We start from the raw sequence: 19,898 nt of genomic DNA on the forward strand, positions 1-19,898 counted from the left end.
TACCGGCTTGATCCAGCAGCCATAGGAGGCGTGTTGCTCCTGCTCTAGAGCAGAGAGGGAATTGCTGTGCAGGCAGTGCCCCAGCGCCGTGCTGCTGCTGTGGGTGCTGTGGGGCACCCCCTCCCACCCTGCTTGCAGCAGCTGCAGAAGAGCAGGGGACCCCTGTGCATGGCTGACAGGGTGTCAAGCACTAGAGATGCAAAAGCTCTAAATCCTATCAAAAACACGCAATGTCATAGCTGACCTAAATTGAGATGAATTTTTCTGTGATTCACATAACTTGTACATTCCTTCCATATGGCTCAGCAAAGCTGTTTACATTGCTAAGTCCTACCCACCAACCCTTGAATTTGAAGTTCCCTGAGGAATAATAGAGCCATGAGGACAGAGAATGGTATTTAATATTTTGTCTTAACTTTATATTTACCGTGTGATGGATGTGTGAGGCAGTGTATGTAAGAATGATTTTGCAGTTCTCTGTGTTAATAATTGTTTGGAGTTCAGATACTACATGATTAATTGACTGTGCCCATTTGGGAACATTTATCAGAAGTGGTTGTTTCTATCTTTCATGGTACTTAAGATTAATGGCCCCCAAATGAAAATCTTATTTCAAGTACATTTCTGAAATGAATTAGGCTCTTCCTCTTAAGCTGGTTGTCACTTGGGTAGACAACTCTACCCTCTTAAATTTTCTTTTGAAACATTTTACCGGAGTCACTTTTTTTTTGTTTTGTGTTTTGATTTATTTAATTAACGTCTATCACATGTTGGTCTACAACATACAGATCTGTATGTGCAGACATGTAAATGTGGTTGGTTATTCTAGTAAAACCCATCATTCTGGTCTCAATCTAGTAGTGCATTTGAACAGCTATTGTGGTGGCCGAAAAAAAACCAATGAACTGCTTGAATCCAAGTAACGCTGCAGTGATGGGTGGAGGTAAATCAACTCGTGGAAGAAAGGGAAAACACTTCTTTCATCAGACTCACTTATGGTTCAGTTGTCAAGCTGCAATCCTAGGATGTTCTGCATTTCTTCAGCATTGCTGCCCGAATTCAAAATCCCTGCATACAAGATTGTGCATCATTATAGACAGTACATTTCACTGCATGTTCGTGAGCTATGGATTTGAGTACTGCAGGTCATATCTGTCACCTGGAATTAATACTAATAATTAAAAATTGTAATCAAGAAACATTTTTGTTGCGTTATTTGTTGTGTATAGATGCAGATTATGACGTAAGCTCTGTGTTATGGCAAAATAGGTTGAAAAGGGCACATTTATCTTTCCTTACTTGTGATTTGCCACAATTGGAGTTTGTGGCAGTGCTTCAATAGATGTCTTGAATTTTTTTTACATGGGATTGAAATAAATCCATGTTAAAGTTTTTTTTTGCAGTTTGGGCAGGACACTGTTATTTGGTGCTCACAGCATGGGAATAATGGAGTTTAGAGATGCAGTGTCATATTTCACTTCTTCCCCTTAGCAAACAGAACATTGTTGCTCACAGTGTAAACTATCAGTAATTGTGGTGAAAAGTGTGTTATTCTTTCAAAGCCAAAGGTAAAGCTTTATTCTTCATTTAATGTTTATCAAATTTGGCTGCCACATGCGTTCTAGTGGCAGCACAAAGTAACTTTTCCTTTTTTGCAGGTGCCTGACTTGGTGCTAGTATCAGAGTCCAGGTGCTGACCTGGACCTGCCCTTTGGTGGTGGCACCTCCTAGTGGCTATAGGGCTGTGTGCTGTGAAGAAATGTCATCATGTCATTAGGTTTGACAGTGAACAATGTGTTCAGTACAGTATTTTTGGAATAGACTGCCAGGAGACATGGGAAATCTAGCCAGAAGCCCAGGACCTGGGGCTGTTGATCAGCAGCTGGGCTGACTATGAGCCAGTGTGTGCCAGAAGGCCAGTGACATCCTGGCTGTGTCAGCAATAGTGAGACAGGGCTAGCAGGACCAGGGCACCGATTGTCCCCCTGTAATGACACTGGTGAGGCCACACCTTGCCTGGGTCCTGCTTTGGGCCCCTCACTACAAGAGAGACCATGAGGGGCTGGAGCATGTCCAGAGAAAGGGAACAGAGCTGGTGAAGGGTCTGGAGCACAAATCCTAGGGGGAGCAGCTGAGGGTTGCTTGGCCTGCAGAAAAGGAGGTTCAACAGAGACCTTATTGCTCTCTACAACTACCTAAAGGAGGTTGTAGCAAAGGGGAGCCTGTCTTTTCTCCAGCTAACAAATGATGGGATGAGAAGAAATGTCCTCAAATTGCACCAGAGAAGCTTTAAATTGGATCTGAGGAAAGGTTTCTTCACAGAAGGAGTTATCAAGCATGAAAAGAGGCTGCCCAGAGGAGTGACTGAGTCAGCATCCCTGGAGGTATTTAAAAGATGAGTAGATGTATCACTGAGGGACGTGGCTTTGTGGTCAGCTTGGCAGTAAAGGGGTAACAGCTGAACTGATGATCTCAGAGGTTTTTTCCAGCCTAAGCAATTCTGAGATTCTGTGCCTAGTCCTGCATTGACAGAGAAGGAGTCCCATGCAGTGCCACAGGCTGGGCTGGGGACAGTGAGTGGGCAGGAGCCAGCCCTGCACATTGGCAGCAGGGCATATCCAGGAGACAGAGGAGGGAACCATCCCCCTCTGCACAGCATGGTCCCTGTCCAGTTCTGGGATGTCCTCAGGTCCCTTCCAACCTGAATTACTCCTTGACATTAAGCTATTGGGCATATAGAGGTTCTGTTCTATTTAATAAGTAATGAAATTATGCAGTACATAGGAAAGTTGATTTAAAGCAATTAGTGATATGATTTCTCATGGACTGGTATAGATTGCTTCTAGGTAATGTGGATGAGTTAAATAAAAATTCCAGCCTTTCCTGATGCATGAGGGTAATGTTTTAATAGAAACAACTTGCATATCCTTGTAGGGTAGGAAGACAGGAAGTTTACTGCTACATCAGACCTTGGACTACTTTCCTTACAGATGAGGAAATTACCACTTCATTTCAGAAAAGCAAGGATTTACTATATGTATTCGAAAGTTTATGTAAATTGTGGAGTGGCTAACAGCCAAATTTACCATTTTTAATACCAACCTTTTGGCACTTGAAGCAAGATTAAGTAGTTCCTTGATGATTTTTTTGGACTCCAGTAAACTGCTGGAACACTACTACATATTGAGTTGTGCTGAATTACTACTGACCATATTAGTTCAATTAATGGGTTTTAGGAGACATTTAATTGCTGAAGTGGATGACTATTTGGCTCATTTTTTGGCTCACAGGCTTCTGTACTGAGGACTGGCATTGATAGTGTAATGTGATTAATTTTTAAGTAGATGGTTGTTGAAACTGGGCATACAGGCTGCATGCAAAGCCCAATATTACTTTTTTTTTAGCTTCATAAACACCCTGTGTAACATTTCAGTGTCAGGAAGAGTGATATTTGCCATATGTTCAAATACTGTCTTGGATGGATTTCTGGTAAGCTAAAGCCCTTTTAGCAAGGCTGGGAAAGCATTGGTGAGTGCAAAAGTGGAACAAGATGCTTCAGTGATCAGGCTTCTCTGCTTCTCTCTTTTTCATAGCTGGTTCATATCAAATCAGTGTGCATCCCTTGGTTGAAGACATTATGTGTAATCTGGTGTGTTTGAAAAAAGTCAAATCCTAGACCAAACCCTTTTGTTACAGCATGAAGTGTAACCTTCCTGTATGTGTATTCCTCTTTCTCAGTAAAACAGAATAGCAAGAAATTAGCTGTACTGTGGTGCATCTTCAGAACAAAGAGCAGTTTTACAGGTTAAGGATCAAAAAGATGAAAGGGATGAGGTTTATTTTCTGCTGTACAGCATTCAGCTGTGTTCTGTTGTAGTCTGTAGACCTTTTTTTCTTGACTTCATGGGATACTGGGCAAGTCTATGTGACTGTGCTCTAAAATTCATGTGAGGGGAGTGATTGATTGCAGGTGGAGTGAGGTCAGAAATGGAAAAGATAACTGTCCCTTGAACTCATCACCTGGTAACTTAAGAGTTGCTACAGGTGTCAGTTGCTTTCTGAGCCTTTAGAAGGGCTGCTTTCATTTATGTTAAGTGTTTTTGTGGCTTGTGCCCTTGCCAAGACAGTGAATGCACTTAGGTTGTACCAGTATTGGCACTGTCTGTGCTGCAGCATCAACGTGTTTTAGAGAGCACAGTCGGCTTTGGAGCTGATTCTCCCACTGCTGCTTGTGTGTGATATGCAGCAGATTTTGGGCCTGAAATTCGAGGAGACAGATGATGGGATAGAGATGCAATTTAGACCCAGGGACTTGTTCTTGCTGGCTTCTCAGGCTGTGGAAGGTAACTGGGAGCCAGCTGACGTTGCAAGCCTTCATGGCTGTCTTTTGGCACCTGACTGCTTGTTTGGATGGTTCCTGCCTGCAGCACAGGGCTAGACAGGGAAATGAATGAATTCACTGGCAAATTTTCAGTTATATTAGTTTTTTATTAACCATAGTTTCCTTTCAGACAGCGTTAACACGCCCAAGTGCCATATGCTGCTGAACAGACAAGTCCAGTACACACCCTAGGCTGGTGATTTAGTTGGTTTTTATCTGTGTGTATTGTTGCCACAAAGGCTTTATCTGTTCTCAAAAAACTCAATCCAGTGAAGATAGCCACACACATGGCCTTATAATCTTGAATTCCAGATGGTTTTAAACAGAAATGAATAATATATACTTATTTCCTTTTGTATCCTGATTTATAATGAGAAGTTATATTTACATACTTGGTTATGCTTCTTCTCTGTCCTTCATCCTGGTGGGCGAGTCTGTTTTCATTTGAGAGTTACACTGAAATACCTGTTCACAACTGTCCAGCTGATAGTGGTTTTTAAGAATCATATAAGGATCTGTGTTAAAGCAAAAACCTATAAATGATATCTAAATTTAAATAATTTCAGTTGGCCTTGATAGGCAATGGAGAGCCTTTGGGAGCTCAGCATGGCAAAGCCAATCTGTTTCCCAAGGGTGTTGTGTGGTAAAAAATACACTTCCTCTTTGGACAAGAACAGATCAGAAAATATAGGAGTGTAGAGGGGAAAAAATACCTGTCTTAGTTGATTTCCAGATGTGTAAAAATTTGTAGTGGCAACTGGTCTGCACTCAGCTCAAGGGAAATGCAGTTGGGAATTGTGGGCCAAGTTAAGAAGTACAGAGAGCTCTTGGGGAGAGCTTGGTGTCCTCCCTCAGTAGTGTTCTCTGCATGGGCTTCAAGCAGCACACAAGAAATGACACACACACTGCTCTGCCATGCCAGCTCCAAGTATGTAATCATAGCAGGTAAATTAATGTCGTTTTTCTGATGCTTCAGGACATCCTGCTGGTGACAGGTGAGATCAAATCACAGTAGTGGGCACAATTAGTAAACACTAAGCATTGTTCATCAGGCGTTTAGGAGCCTGATTTTCTGCTTTCTGTTAGATTGCTACTTGTCAGAGGTTTGTGGTGCTGTCTTGTAAGATAGGGACAAAGTATTTTAAAGAATAATCTTTTTTACTGTTACTTTTAATGTTAAATATTTCAGTATATTTTTGGAAAGGATAAATTTGTGAAAACCAAGACACGTATTTAGATGTAAAGGAATAAGAAATCTTCCTACGCCATTAATAAGAACACATTGCTGTTTCCATTCTGATTTCTAGATATTGTTTTCCACATATGGTCCTTGTTTCCATTATGTGGGAACATGAAATTGTTAGCTACAGAATGCTGAATGATACTACTTAAACTAATGGTTTTCTCAGTTTTTCCTTTGTGCTTTTTAGAAGTCATTTTATGTAATAAACGGAATGGGAATGGCTGCATTCTTGCTGCCTTTGTAATGTGCTCTTGCTTCCAGTCTCAGTGCTGGTGTTCACTTAGCAAATATTTAACTTCCATTGCTGAGGATTAGAAAATGTGGTGCTCATGAGCTTAAATTATGAGTACCTTTATAATCATCATCAAGTTGAAGAGTTAAATGGGTGTAGACAGGAAACAGGAGATCTGACTTGCTTAGACTTGAGCTGAGTGATGCAATATTTAAATGAAGATATTATAAATCAGGTTTAGCGTTACTTCTATCCTTGTATTCATTCAATGAACTGAACTTGCTGGTTCTTCTACATGAACTAGTGACAAAGGCATCTATGCAGCTTTTTCAAAATAATTGTACTTTGCTAACTTACCCACTGGTGGAGCAGTGAAGCTAATGAGTTCTCATCACCACTTGTTTTTCTGTCTAAATGCATTGCAGATTTGGAGAGTACAGTACCCTTTTACACAATCATAGCAGTGAAAGACTATAAATGTAGCTTTGTTTTATTGACAAAATATGAAAAGCTGATTCTACTACACAAATTTGGATTTTGAAACGGCAGCATCATGTCTGACTAAATGCTATCTCTGATGCAGGTTTCCTGAAAAACTTGTGGGAGATGTCAAAAATTTTGTTTCATAGTTTTTTTCCCTATCTTTTTTACAGTAACTTGACTTTTATGGACTTGATTTACTTAGCTTTTTTTTTTTCTGTTTAATAACTAGAAGACAGTTTCTTGTGTTAGCACTCTGTTGCACGTGCTCTGAGCAGATTGCTGTGGATAAGTATTGGTGGCAGTCCCTCGTTTTTGACCTCTCAAGGAGATGAGAGCCCCACACTGCCACCCAGAGAGGGGGATCCCAAAGGTGTTCAGGTATCCTGAAGGAGTGACTGGACCACTTTGCTCCACAAAGTTATGTCAACTCCAGTAAACTCTGGAAATAGCCAATTTTCACTTTAGGAATTGTTCTGAGCCAAAACAGTGTGTTTGACTGCTTCAGGAAATGTTTGGGGACTGTACTACTGCCATTGCATAGGGAGCTGTGAATATCTGTTTACTGGCTGAGATTGAGAAATGCAGCTGGGCTAAGCCATGAATACAGATGCACGTGTAACAACCATGTAGGAGTACTTGAATTCCAATCTGTGTCAAGTCTGGTTCAGTTTCTTTCCTTTTTAGCAGACAGTGTATATGAGCTGACTCTAGTACATCATTATGTTCATTTTAGACAGATCACAGAACAGGAATTTAAATGTGAACATTTTTGCAGTTTGGTTTTTTCATGTTGTTTGGTTGAATAATATACAGAAATAATTGCTAAAACGGGGAACCATAAATGGCTATGGATTTTCATAACTTTGTAAAATCACTAATTTCAGTGTTGTTTCCTTTTTTTTTAGTTTCTTTTTCCCCCTAGTATAGTGTAACTAATCTCTGTACAATGTGAGTACTCCTTTCCCTCCTAGACCTCTCTTCCATCCCAATCCTCCCCCACCAAATCCTTGATTTATGCAAAACCTTTAATGGAGTAAAAGGGCCTCAAGAGAAGTCTGTTCTGATGTTTGGAGAGGGCTTTAATGAAAAGTTGCATTGTTATTTCATATTTACTTACCAAATCCCGCCAGAGTAAGTTCTTGCCAAACTAGTTTTCTATATTTCTTGTCTGGTCTTGCTCACATATTGTTTTGTATCAGGACCTTGTCTGACAGGAAAAGCGACCAGAGCAGTTCAGGCTATGGCAGTACTAATAGGTGATGCAGTAAAAATGAAGTCTATCTAAAACTTCTTATGCAATATTGAGAAACTTTTAAAGGAAGTAATTAGTAGAAGCAGCTTATATATCAAAGCTATTTTTAAGTAGATTGTGCATGCTGAAATAGCACAATAGTTATTTAGAAATGGGTGTTTCTGCTATTGATTCTGTAGTTGTGAATGTTTTTTTACATTTGCCTTGGAGGTAGGAAACAGTTGTGGTAGGAAGCAAAAAAACAAGCATACATGGATATTGAAGTTGTAGTTTCAGCTTGGGTGCTGTTAGTTTTGATGGATGTAGTCAGGTCACTGAGCCAGTATTGCAGTTACCTGTTTTTAATGTTTCCATTCTTCAGTAAGAAGATTAATTGTTGCAAACAAAAATGGTGAATTGGGTGACGTATGAGGGATCAGGCTCTCTTAAAGCCCAAACTAAGTTTTCTGTCTGTGATTTTGCAGTGAAGGCTGGCTTATGGTTCAATTCTAGCTTAGCTTTGAGATGGAGAATCTCAGCAGAGAAAACCTGAGTTGAGTCCTTCAGGAGTGCAAGGTGCTTCACAGCTTGTCTGTTTGATTGTGTCTTCTAAATCTTGGTCTTTGCAAATGTGTTTCAGTCCTTGGTAGATATGAGAGGCAGAGATTTTATAATGGGCTGGAGGATGACAAAGAATCGTTTTTCCTTTTAATCTGAGAGCAGAGTTTGTAAAGACTTCCCTTCTAACGTGTTTCTTAAGAAATCTTGAAAGATTTCTGGTGTGCACAGGTGACTTTGTCCAGCCCTGTCTGTGTTAGTGCAGTGGAGTATTCAAACTTACAAGTTTATCCTAGTGTTTGCATTATGTACCTTTTTTACAGAGCAGGTTTGTGTATTAACTAGCTATGTAGGCACCTCTATATGCATGGCAGTGTGAATAATATAATACCATTTTTAATTATTCCCAAATCTTTACTTTTAAAAAATGTATGCTAAGTTATCTCCTGTAATATGCTACAACAGTAAATCTGTTTAGAGAAAACCCACATACTAGAAATCCAATTAATTGTATAATAAGTGCTTGCTTAGAAGAAATAGAAGGTAATGATATTTAATACTTAGAGAAATCAGAGAAAAAAGTCTGTAATTTAACTTTTGGAATGACTAGCCTAATGCCTGTAAAATGAAGTTCTGAAATCTGATCATCTAATGATGATGACTTAGAGCAGTATTTAAGGAGGATGTACTTATACAAACAGTGAAGTAAGTTTCATAGTACCAGATATCTCCAAATTATTTGACCTATGCATATATATCATATGCAAATACAAAGAGTTCTAGGATATTAAAGCCAAGATGAATATCTGTTTATGTTCTTTTGTGCAGCATGTTCTGTCAGGATTTAAATACGTATATGGATTTAAAGGAATTCTGGTAGTCCCATTTCTTGTCCTGTTCCACCTTTGAGAAATCAAAATATTTTCAAGCCTTTTAGGGTGGAGGTTATTTATTTATTCATGACTTCTATTTTTAGTGTGGGTGGGTTTTTGTTCAGGTTTGGCTTTGGTGTGATGTTTTTATTATTTTTGTTTGTTTTGTCACTTCTAGACATCATACATAAAAAGGCTCATGCTAATCGCTATTTTTAGCAAGTCAGGAACTTTGCAAGTGGATGCAATTTTGATGATCCTCCTAGCAGAAACTTTGTGCAGCCATGACTTCTCAGTGAAAAGCAAGGGAGCTCTTTTACTATGAGACACTGAACAACAGCCCAGGGCGTTGGGGGGTGTATTGAGAAGCAGGATTATGTAGCACGATCAGGCCAGGTGGTTACAGGGCAACTTTCCCCCATTAGGAAACAAATCCTTTAAGAATAGCATGTCAAGTACTAACCAGCACTTGGGTCATATGCTGGAGACACTTTGTGGACAGCCTTGCTCCCTATGGCTTCCTTTGCTATCAAAAGTAGTAATAAAGACTGTAAAGCCAGTCCTCCCAGTTACTGCTAGACACCTGTATAAACACAAAGCCACATGCACACATTTGTATGCATATATGTGTGTGTGTATATATAATTTTTATTTTCAAATATGGAAAATGCTCTTAGTACAGGTTTTAGATATTCCATTTACCACCTCTAGTGAAGGACAGGTAGAAAGCATTTTGATGGTGTTTAAATGTTGGTTTATGCCTTTTATAGCTGTTCTGTAAAACTCTCACATCTTTTACAGCTGTCTGTAACCTTTTGTGCCTGTTGACCACTACCTGGCATGCTTTATTATGTGGACAATGTATTTTTCTTCCTTATATGGAAGGAATATTGAGAATGTAATGTGCAGTAATATTTGGAATATGTCAGAGTCCTGTGTGTCAGTGATGGGATTGTGACTCATGCAGATCTGATAGAAGAGGGAAGACTACATATCTAGTCTAAAGCAATTTAAAAGAAGAACGTGGGCTTTACATCTCAATTTACGTTTATTTACAGATATATGACCTAAATAGATGTTTGATGTCAAGAATTTGTAGGGCTGTGATGCCGACTGTATGATGGAATAACATTTTCCTGTTGGCATATGATAATCTGATACTATTTTCTTCTTCTTTTGTGCAGGATCCAAACTACTGGATACAAGTCCATCGACTGGAGCACGGGGACGGTGGGATCTTGGATCTTGATGACATTCTTTGTGATGTAGCTGATGACAAAGACCGTGTAAGTACACATGGCTATGAAAGCAGCATGGGCACAAACTGATGTCAGCCCATCAGTGGTGTGTGTTTCCTCTGTGTGTCCCAAAGTGGGAGCCAACACAGAGATTTTAAACTTTTTTTTATGTAGTTTGCCTGACAGATGTGAGAAATTGGTTACTGTCAGGGTTTTTCTTTCAATTGAAATCATGGGTTTTCCATCCTTTCTGGTTCTTTAACAGTTCAGATAGGAAAAGGAGGTTGCAAGGGTGAAAATACCTCAAACAGTGGAAAATAAATGTGCAAAAAGTAAGTTGATATTGTAGCTGTGTGTTACCAGTTAAATATGTGCAAAAAACCCTGCTGGTTTTAAACTATTGAGTGTTGGCTTTTTTTTTTCCCCTCCAAAAATTGTTTTTGGAGGAATTGCTAGTTACACAGAACTTGAGACAATAATTATACACTGCTGAGCCTTGAGTGCTTTTATTCTTGTTTAAGTAGTGATTTAGATCACAGTCAACTAAGAGGCCTTTTCTTTATTGGCTATTTGTTGAAGTTATAGATACAAGTATCTTTGAATTATTTGTTCAAAAAAAAGTGAGTAAGAAACACTGTGGCAAACTGCAAAGTCATGTAAATATGTGACTTTTCTCTAGAAAGCTGAAGCTCTTGAAAGCATCTGAGCCTGGTACAGACTTCAGTCTGGAAACATGTTTCAGAACCACACTCCTTCACAGACAGTATCTTTAATTGCCTCTGTTGGAACTGTCAAGGCTCCTTGAAAACTGGCCAAATGATGACTCTTAGGCTAATTTTTTAGAAATACCTACTTTGTCTGTAGTTATTTCTTGTGACAAAACTTAATTGACATGGTTATTTGAACCAGGACTTTATAAAGAAAAATTATGTGAGGAGTCTTGGGACATGAAGACTCCTCACTGTCTGAAATGTTGGGATTGCTCAAGCTGTATAGAGTAACAGTGCTGAGTTTTCAGGAATTTCTTCCATAAAAATAGTGCCCAGATAAGATTTCATGAAAAGCTAATTAAAACCTCTAGTTGGTTATCTCATATTCAAGTGCTCAGCTGTGTGATTAGTTTAGCTTTTGCTTACAGGCCTTGGGGAGGCTAGTGTAAGTTGTCACTAAATATAAATATTTATATATATATACACACACACACAGGGACTTATTTGAATAATGCACTTGTTAGCTCCTCATGTGCTCTTCCCCTCAGAAGTTTGAATTCTGGTGACTTCAAGACCTTATTCTTTGGTTGTTCCCTTGCCTTGCTGCCTTCAAGTGGGGTAATTCCTCACAGTGAAACTCTGTGGGTGTTTTTATGTGCATGACTAATAGCTGAAAAACTCTGACTGCAATTGAAGCAAGCAAAGTCATTATTACAGTATTGGTTTTGTGTATAGATGGACAAGATACTTAGCAATTAATAATATTTATCTCTGTATTTGCCAAGCTCATCTCTCCTGATGGCACCTATGAGTTAAATTTCCTTTTTTTAAAGGACCTTGCAGCATTGATTAGGAAGGTGCAATATGAACATGCACTGTGCTCTCCTGGTTTATATCCTTGAATTAGTCATTCTCACTTGACCTTCATGTTTGGGCCTTTTCAGGTATTTTGGTCATTAGTCATGGGTTTTTAGTTTCCTGTAGTGTGATTTAGAGCAGACCTTCCTGGCTCCCTTTAGTTTTGTGTTGTTACTTTGCCTCCATAGCAAGTGTATCAACTGGTTTTGTGTTTAGAGCCTAATACACACCTCATTAATGCCAGGTTTGCAATATATCTCCAGTTAGGGCTATTTTGTATCTTATCTGTACGCTTAAGCATACCTTGTAAAAAGGCATTTAAACAGATGGTGTCTAAACATGTAATTAAATGATTACTGAAGTCTGTAGGATTAGCTGTGCTTAAAATCAAACATTTGCCTTTATTTCTCTTTTTTAAAATTGGGACAAAAATGTCTAGGATATTGGAAAACTGAAGACTGAAAACTGAATGTTTTAGTGTTCATTTTCACAAGGAGCTTCCTTACATTCTTGAAGAGAGGTTTGTTGTGTTACTTACTACCTGGCATCTGAATTTTTGAAAATCAGTTTGCTCTTACCATGGTTCTTTAGACTTAAGGATCAGTGATTAATGTAATTTTTGTCTTTGGTGATGCTTTTATGCTATAATTGTGCAGTGTCATATCAGCACAATACAGAATGCAGAGCAGCTAAGGACCACTTGTCCTCTTGATGGATTTATTGCTCTGTACAGTCAACTGCCATAGTAAAATAAAACACTTAAGTGATGTGAGGAATATATTTACTCCTATTCCACTGTCTCCATGGAGAAAATGTTTTGTCCTATAACAAATACAAAGACCCTTAGAGCAGCTGTTCTGAATGGAATGAGAGAAGTAGCTTTGATGGTGTCCTTCGCATTAAAATGCAGCATGCTAGGGTGACTTTATTTAGCTTCTTCTGTCCCTATATTTTGTAATTCTCTTGTCACTTACTAAAACAGAATGGATGAGTAAGGGTTAGCCCTTTCAGTCGCTTTCTGGAATAATTTGTGATGCTCAGTGTTGTTCCTCCTTAAAAAAAAGAGTAAAACATGAAACAAACTACATGGAAAAACTGATTTTGCTAAGCTGTTGGTTCCTTTTTGTTTCTGAAACAGCTTTACTTAAGCCCTTTAACTTATTTCATTGAGAAAGTGCATAAATCACTCTAACTTAGCCAGCATAAGATGTGGGCATTTATTTTACACTTATCACTGTGTGCTAAGTTGCTTGGTTAATGCAGTTAAAGGTAATAACCTTATAATAAAAAAATTAAATGCTCATTTGAATAAGTTTTTTTAGAAAACTTTTTAATATTTATTGAAATGTACTTTTTTCAGGTTTTACTATGGAAATATGGGTAGTTTTCAAATATGGAAACACAGAAATGTTTTTTACATTTATATATCTCTGTGTATACCTGAATACAAATGGGCTGAATTGTTACTGTTTTTGAAAAATACTTGGCTACAAGAAACAAGATCCTGTTTTCAGCTAGCATTTAGTCAGCTGTGTAACCTACTTTGATTATTTTAAAAATACAGGTTTCTTCTGTGTGTAGTGATTAAACCAATATTTTAAGGATAGGTTAATAACCCATTTTGTTTGCGTTTCTGTAACTTGCAAAAGGAGCCCTCTCCATGAAGACTCTCAAAAAACATGTCATCTTGATAAGTTTCCAACTTGATGATAGCATACATGATGACCTCAGTTCAGTTTTTAGTAGTCAGACATTCTCAGCAGCAAAAAAACCCAACAAACCCAACTGCAGAAAAAAAACCAGAACCCAACCATTTTTAACTGTGTTTTCTTCAGCTAGACTGAGGCACGTAGACACTTTGGTAATTCTCATACTTTGGATGCAATATGGAAGTGCTTATTCTAAGATCTCATAGACCCTCATTTATCCATGAAAAAATGTTGAGAAAACTGTGGTGTAATCTCATTTAAAAAAAATAAGCAACGAATAAACCCAAAGTATGTCTATGAATATAACTTGCTCCCATTTGAGTTCTCAGTGGAATAGTAATTTATATTTTGAAAAACTTGAAAAAAAATTTGTTTGCAATTATATGTAATTTTTTAATGAATAGAAATGCTCAGACTGTTGCTCAGTGGGAAGCTTTAGAGATCAAGATGTCTGTGTTTGGTGTAGCTATATTGCTGAAAATCAGTTTTTTTCTTCCTGAGAGAACAAGGATCTGCTATTAACAGCCACAGGTTGTGATGATCAGCTGGGCAAATAGAGCTACTTTGAAACAATGTAGGTGTGAACCTCATGTCAATTATTCCTAAATTTGTTTGCTCCAATATACTTACTTTTGCCAAGTTAATTTGGGATTAACAGCATGTACATCCTAAAAGCCTTGGCATCTTATAAATTCCTTTATCATTGCTAAATTCAACGCTGGTTCTTAAAAATAACCACAGTAGTTTGGTATATGCTTAGATTTACAGCCTGGCTTTATTTCTCTAAACTAAGGCAGGCATGGGCCTTCTTTGCTGGACTTAACATTTTCAAATATTCAGTCAGCTCTTCACCCTGCACGATTCCTGCTTACATCCACTGAGTGCAGCAATAAAAACCAGAGGGATATGGTTTGGTCTGGAGTGGAGTCTCCTGCTGCCCACAGTGTTTGTGTGTGTGCTGCTCTGTCTGGCCCAGGTCACTGGAAGTTCAAGGTGATGTTGGTGCTTTAGGCAAACTTTGAACCTCCCAGAAAGACACACAAGAAGCTGTTGGTTTGAGTGGAATACTTCTGGTGAGAATGGGATGGAGATTTATTTCGTGGATCTCTGTTGAAATGGGATTTGTAAACATTCATGAACTAGAGTTAACTGTGTTAAGTAAGCAAACTGCAGCTGAAATTCAGTGAAATCAATTGGGCTTCATTTGCATCTGCTTTTAAGAGACCTACAGAGATTCTATTAATATTATTATGAAGTTAGTGCCCGCTTGCTTGAAGTATGAAGATTTCTAGTGAGAAAGTCATTGAGCAGCTTCTTCACATAATGTGAAGGCATATTATGACCTTTTCCCAGTGTAGTGGAAAGGAAATGAACTTTTGGGTTTTGTGTTAAAACAGATGGTCAATTCTAAATAATACTGTTGTTTTGTTTACTTCCTCTTGGAAAGCTCTGTTGAGTTAGAGAGGCATGTGATACACAAAATGTGGTTTGGAAAGGATGACTGTATTTTGTTTGTAACAAAAGTTAACTGGATGCCTACACAGAAATAAGGCTATTTTGAGCAAATGCATTCTAATGTTAAGGTTAAAGGCTAGCTAGGGACTGAAGGGCTGTGATTACAGTATCCTGCTGCTATTGATGCTTGCTTTCTCACTCTTATTTTTTGGGCCAGTTATGCAAGACCCCATTTTTGTAGTAAATTCAGGGTAGGCCAGTGACAGCAGGATGCTGTTAGAAAGAATGACATTCTGCTAACACTGTGTGTGTTCATTCACTCAAAAATCTTCAAGAGCTTTTCAAGTCAATGAAAGCTGTGCAGATAAAGTTGTTATCTTTATATTTCCATCATTACATAATCAGAATACTCAAAGTAGTGTTGTTTATTCTAAGTTTTGGGTGTCTCTGCCTCATTTAAGCAAACGTGCAGCAGAATTTACATGTGATTTCTCTTTGATTCTGCAAGTTAAGAATTAAACCTTAAGAGTAGAGAATAACAACTTTTTGTGCTTCTTGTTTCTGCCATTAACCGATTAACACCCTGGAGTGAAGGAAGAAGCATCTTTTCCAGGTCCCACGCAGCGTATCTGACAGCAAAACCTTAAAATGCCCCCAAAAAATTACTCAGAAATCTGATTTGCAGTATTTACTATACCATGATTGGTATACCCTTTTCCCCCTCCAAACCTTTCTATCAAATTCATTTTCAACTATAGCCATGATTATCTTTTGCCACACTGTGCAGTTTCTCTCTTCTTGTTCTGTGTCTTCATTCCCAGTATCCCAGGAAAACAGACGACCTTGAAACAATTTGTTGTTACTCACAAGTGACTTGGCAAAACACATTTTGAGCATAAGGCATTCTTTTCTTGTAACAGCTTAAAATAACTGCTTGAGCCACCAAGCTTGGGAAAGTATTGATACTGGGAAAGAAACCCATCATATAGCAACCCCATGATTATTTTCTGTTAAAAAACTTCAGTTTTTGAACAATGGGCTCTTGATAGCATCTACTGTTTGGCAGTGGTTTTTATTTTAAATAGGCTTTTAGAGATTGACATTTTGTATTACTGAAATTCTGAAAAATTGGTAAAAACAGAATGTGTCCATTTAAACCAGGTGTTTTTGCATTAACTGTATTGACTCAATGCTGGGATGGCTACATGATGCTTTTTAGGTCTGTCTTGCTGATGAATCTAAAGTAGAAAACAAAGTATTTGCACAGCCTTTATTCCCAGTTGCTATTTAATGAAAATGTTTTTAAAATAGCATACTCAAAATATAAATATTATCTGCAGTCAAAGAATGGAATTTAAATGCTTGTAGTATTTCTAATAGTAAACTAAATTTTAATTTCACAGTGTTTGTGGATGAGACTAATAAATAATTATATATCCATGGAAGTGAGGAAGTAAAGGTCATAATACATGAACATTGGAACATGCATTTTCAATCCCTAAGAGGTATTAGATGTAAGTAAATGTTGTCTCCTAACTGTAGTACTTAGTTTTTCACATCTTTCAGCACTGTTCTTCAAATTGTTAATCTCATCATCACTTAGTTTTTTCTAGCTATCAGACAACAGCATTTTCATTCATGATTTGCTGTGTATTTTTGAGATAAATTGCAATATTGCAATTCGTTTCCTGTAATGCTGAAACAGTTGTATTTTTGCACTAAGAACTCTCATGTAGGAGAGGACTGACATTTGTAAATCCATAAATCAGTTTCCAGGGAGATCGGAAGAGCTGCAGGTAAATCTGACTTCTGAAAATTGAATATTTTGGTAAAAACTGTTCTCTGAGGAATAGCAGGCTCATGCATGAATATGATATACTGGGGAAGATTGTGACAGTATTGTCAAGAAAGTAATATCTCACAATATTATGCCTGTGTTCTCAGCAGAAGGACAGACCTGAGCAACAGTGACTGGATTAGCACAGTCAAAAAGCTCCACAGACCTGGCATGGAATAGGAGGAAGGGTTTTATGGATGTGTAACTGGTTTGAAGTTGGAAAATAGACCATGTATTGTTCGATATATTTGCAATTGTTCTGAAAGAAGAGAAGGAGGATTTGAATACTGGAGTGACAAATTCCATTATTGTGTGGGAAAAGGCACATGGACGGTGGATGCTGCTCATGAAGAGTTGCAGAAGCATTCAGGGAGTAGGCAATAACATGCTGGATCATTTTGGCAAAGGTGATGTCCTTTAGGAGAGAGACTGCTTTAACTGAATACACAAACTAATGAGTTCTGAGCTTGCTCTTAGGTTTGGGAGAATGTTTCTGATTTTGCAATAGACCTCTGGACACAGTGGCTTATGTGCAAGGCACATCACCAGGTCTCCAAGGCTTCCAGCAGTTTGCCCTCTCTCTGCCTCTCCCCAGTATTTTCATCCCGGTGCTGCTGCTTGGCTCATGAGGGCTCTGGTAGATTTGTTCACTCAAGGGGCAGAAAACTCTTCCTTCCTAAACAAACTGAGTATTTTTCTGCTACTTCATGAATATTTTAAGTTCACCAATGGATCTGGCAAGTTGAGGAGCAAAGGGAGAGGACTTTGCAGCTGGGAGTGGTTGAGGTATGAAGGAACAAGAGGAAGAGTGGGAACATGACTGGGCTGAGACCTTGCTTTTCAGTGGTGCCTATGGAGCTGCTGGAGTGGTGTCTGTGGTGCTGCAAGGTGTGCTGTGTGTGCTGCTGGTGAGCCCTCTGCTTCCTCCAGCACCAAACCAAGCAACCAAAAATGATTTTGTAGAGATAGCAAAAAGCACAGAGCAAATGCCAACACTGACTCCAGGTACAGATTAACGTCCTCCACCAGCAGTATGTAAATGGACCAGGATCTCAGTCTTGAAAAGATGTTGTCAGAAGCAAACTGTAGATGGCTGTAGAATCAGAGGTGATATTGGGAAGTGCTTCTTTGTTTTGTCAGTGCAAGCTCTGGGGTGTCAAGTGAAACTGTCATAAGAGTAGCTGTCTGCAAAAGGTTTTCCAACTTTTCTTGACCTTAATTTTAATCAGAATATCTGTGATGTTTATCAAATGTCATAGGTACTTAAAGCTTTGGAGGACATGTTTTTTCTTGAGATGTCATTTGCAAGCACATAATACTGAATTTTCTGCTTATTTTAAGTCTTTGAAAAGGTGATGCTTGTAAATCATGGAAACTGGTAATTTAAATAGGATTTCAGTTTGTGAGAAAAAGTTTCTTTAGTCTAGACTTTGGTGAAAAACACAGACTGTGTTGAAGTGATGATGGTCTCAGTGTCAATTATTAGTAACATTGAAGGCTCAGTATGTGGCTATAGGTAATGACTGCTACAGTATTATAAACACATCACAATTAAGAGACACTTAGTACTAAAAATATTTAATAATGGATTTTTTCTATATCTTGTAATAATTACAGAGTCACTGGTTAGATATAGTTGTAGATAATATAAAGCTGTGCTTTCTAATCCTTCACAGTGTGATTCTCCACAAAAATGTACAGTGAATCTAGAATTAGGCCATTATGGCTAATAAATACTTAATATTCTGATAGCTTTTGGTTAATTTTAGCAACATAACTGTGTCCTAGAGGTAGATTATTCATCCTACAACAAAGGAAGAAGTTGAAGGAAAGGTTGGTTATGGGGATTCATTAATACTACTCTCTTACTCCTTGATATCAGCAGGTCTTAGAAGAAATGCTGTTCCAGCTTCACAGATATTTCCTAACAGAGGTAGTGAGACTCATACACCAGAGGACTGACCCATATTAGAGCTTAATTATAGTAATGGATAATCCTGCAACTATAAATTATTCATAGTTGTTTTGTACGCCAAGTAGCATCATGAATAAAATAAGGAAAAGTTTCTGGAAAAGACCTTGGTCAATGCCTAAGTTTGTCAAAACGTAGTTTTCCTCCTTGTCTTTCAACATGGATGAAATGTTTGGTAGAGCTTGGCCCATTGGATGTGTTTTGTTTAATGGAAATCAGTAGCAGCAACTCTCGGGGCTCTACACCCTTGTGGAGTTCCTTAACTAATACCTTATGTGAGAGGAACATTCCTGCCTAAACACAGTCCTGTACAAAACCTGCAATCTCAGCTGTCTGATAAGATTCCCACACTGTCCCTGGGATGAGAATTCATTTCCCTCTTATCCATTGATACCAACAGGCTTGAAGAGACTGTGGTAACTGCAGTTATTTCCAAGGAAGGACAGTAAGGTTCAGAGTCAGGTATTTTCTAGTTGACTTAGAAGTTGAAGTATCTCCTAGGTTTGTAGCGTGAGTAGTCCTACTGACTAGGAGAGAGCACGGAATATTTAAATTAGATTAAAATAGGGCCCCTAGAGCATTTAATGGGGTGGTTACTGCATGCTGAAGGTTTCTTCAGAAAGGGCCTTGGATCCAAAGAGAGGAAAATAATGCTGTGTTTTTCTGGGGAGCTTTCACTGGTCTGACTTTTCAGTTGACTTCCCAACAGTAGCCCAGAGAGGAAGGAGTTAAGAAGATGCTTTGAACCCAAAGTCTTCTGCTTCATCCCCACACCCTGTTGGTGTACTTCCACACCCAGTTGGTGTGCAGGGAGCTACCTCCCGTTCACCTTTAGCGTGCTCAGCAGGATAGTCACTACGTTTTCAGATTAGCATCACTGCTGAAGCCTGTCTGAGTTTAAACAGCAAGAAGGAGTTCTGTCTGCTCTTCAGTGGCATTCAGCATTGCAAGACCATTGGATTCTTTCATTTTTTACAACCTGTTGGAAGAACTGAAGCTGTTCTTCAGTGGGCTCCATTCCTTACAGGCTGCTAGATTTTCCTGTAGATTGAAGACTGTTTCATACAAGCTTGGTGGGAGCTTGATGATACTGAGTTTTTACTTTCTTGGGATGCTGTT

General features: G+C 38.5%; 1 protein-coding gene across 12 annotated transcripts in view; it reads left to right on the forward strand.

Annotated features, from left to right (window-relative positions):
* Positions 1 to 19,898, forward strand: part of PARD3 (par-3 family cell polarity regulator) — a 446,494-nt gene that overhangs the window by 38,427 nt on the left and 388,169 nt on the right. For all 12 annotated transcript variants that reach the window (XM_077173197.1, XM_077173317.1, XM_054645709.2 and 9 more), the window contains exon 2: positions 10,185 to 10,286. In XM_077173197.1, coding sequence (XP_077029312.1) covers positions 10,185 to 10,286 — 102 coding nt within the window. The remainder of the gene's footprint in view (positions 1 to 10,184; positions 10,287 to 19,898) is intronic.

Source organism: Agelaius phoeniceus, chromosome 1, assembly GCF_051311805.1.
Source record: "Agelaius phoeniceus isolate bAgePho1 chromosome 1, bAgePho1.hap1, whole genome shotgun sequence".
Taxonomy (NCBI): domain Eukaryota; kingdom Metazoa; phylum Chordata; class Aves; order Passeriformes; family Icteridae; genus Agelaius; species Agelaius phoeniceus.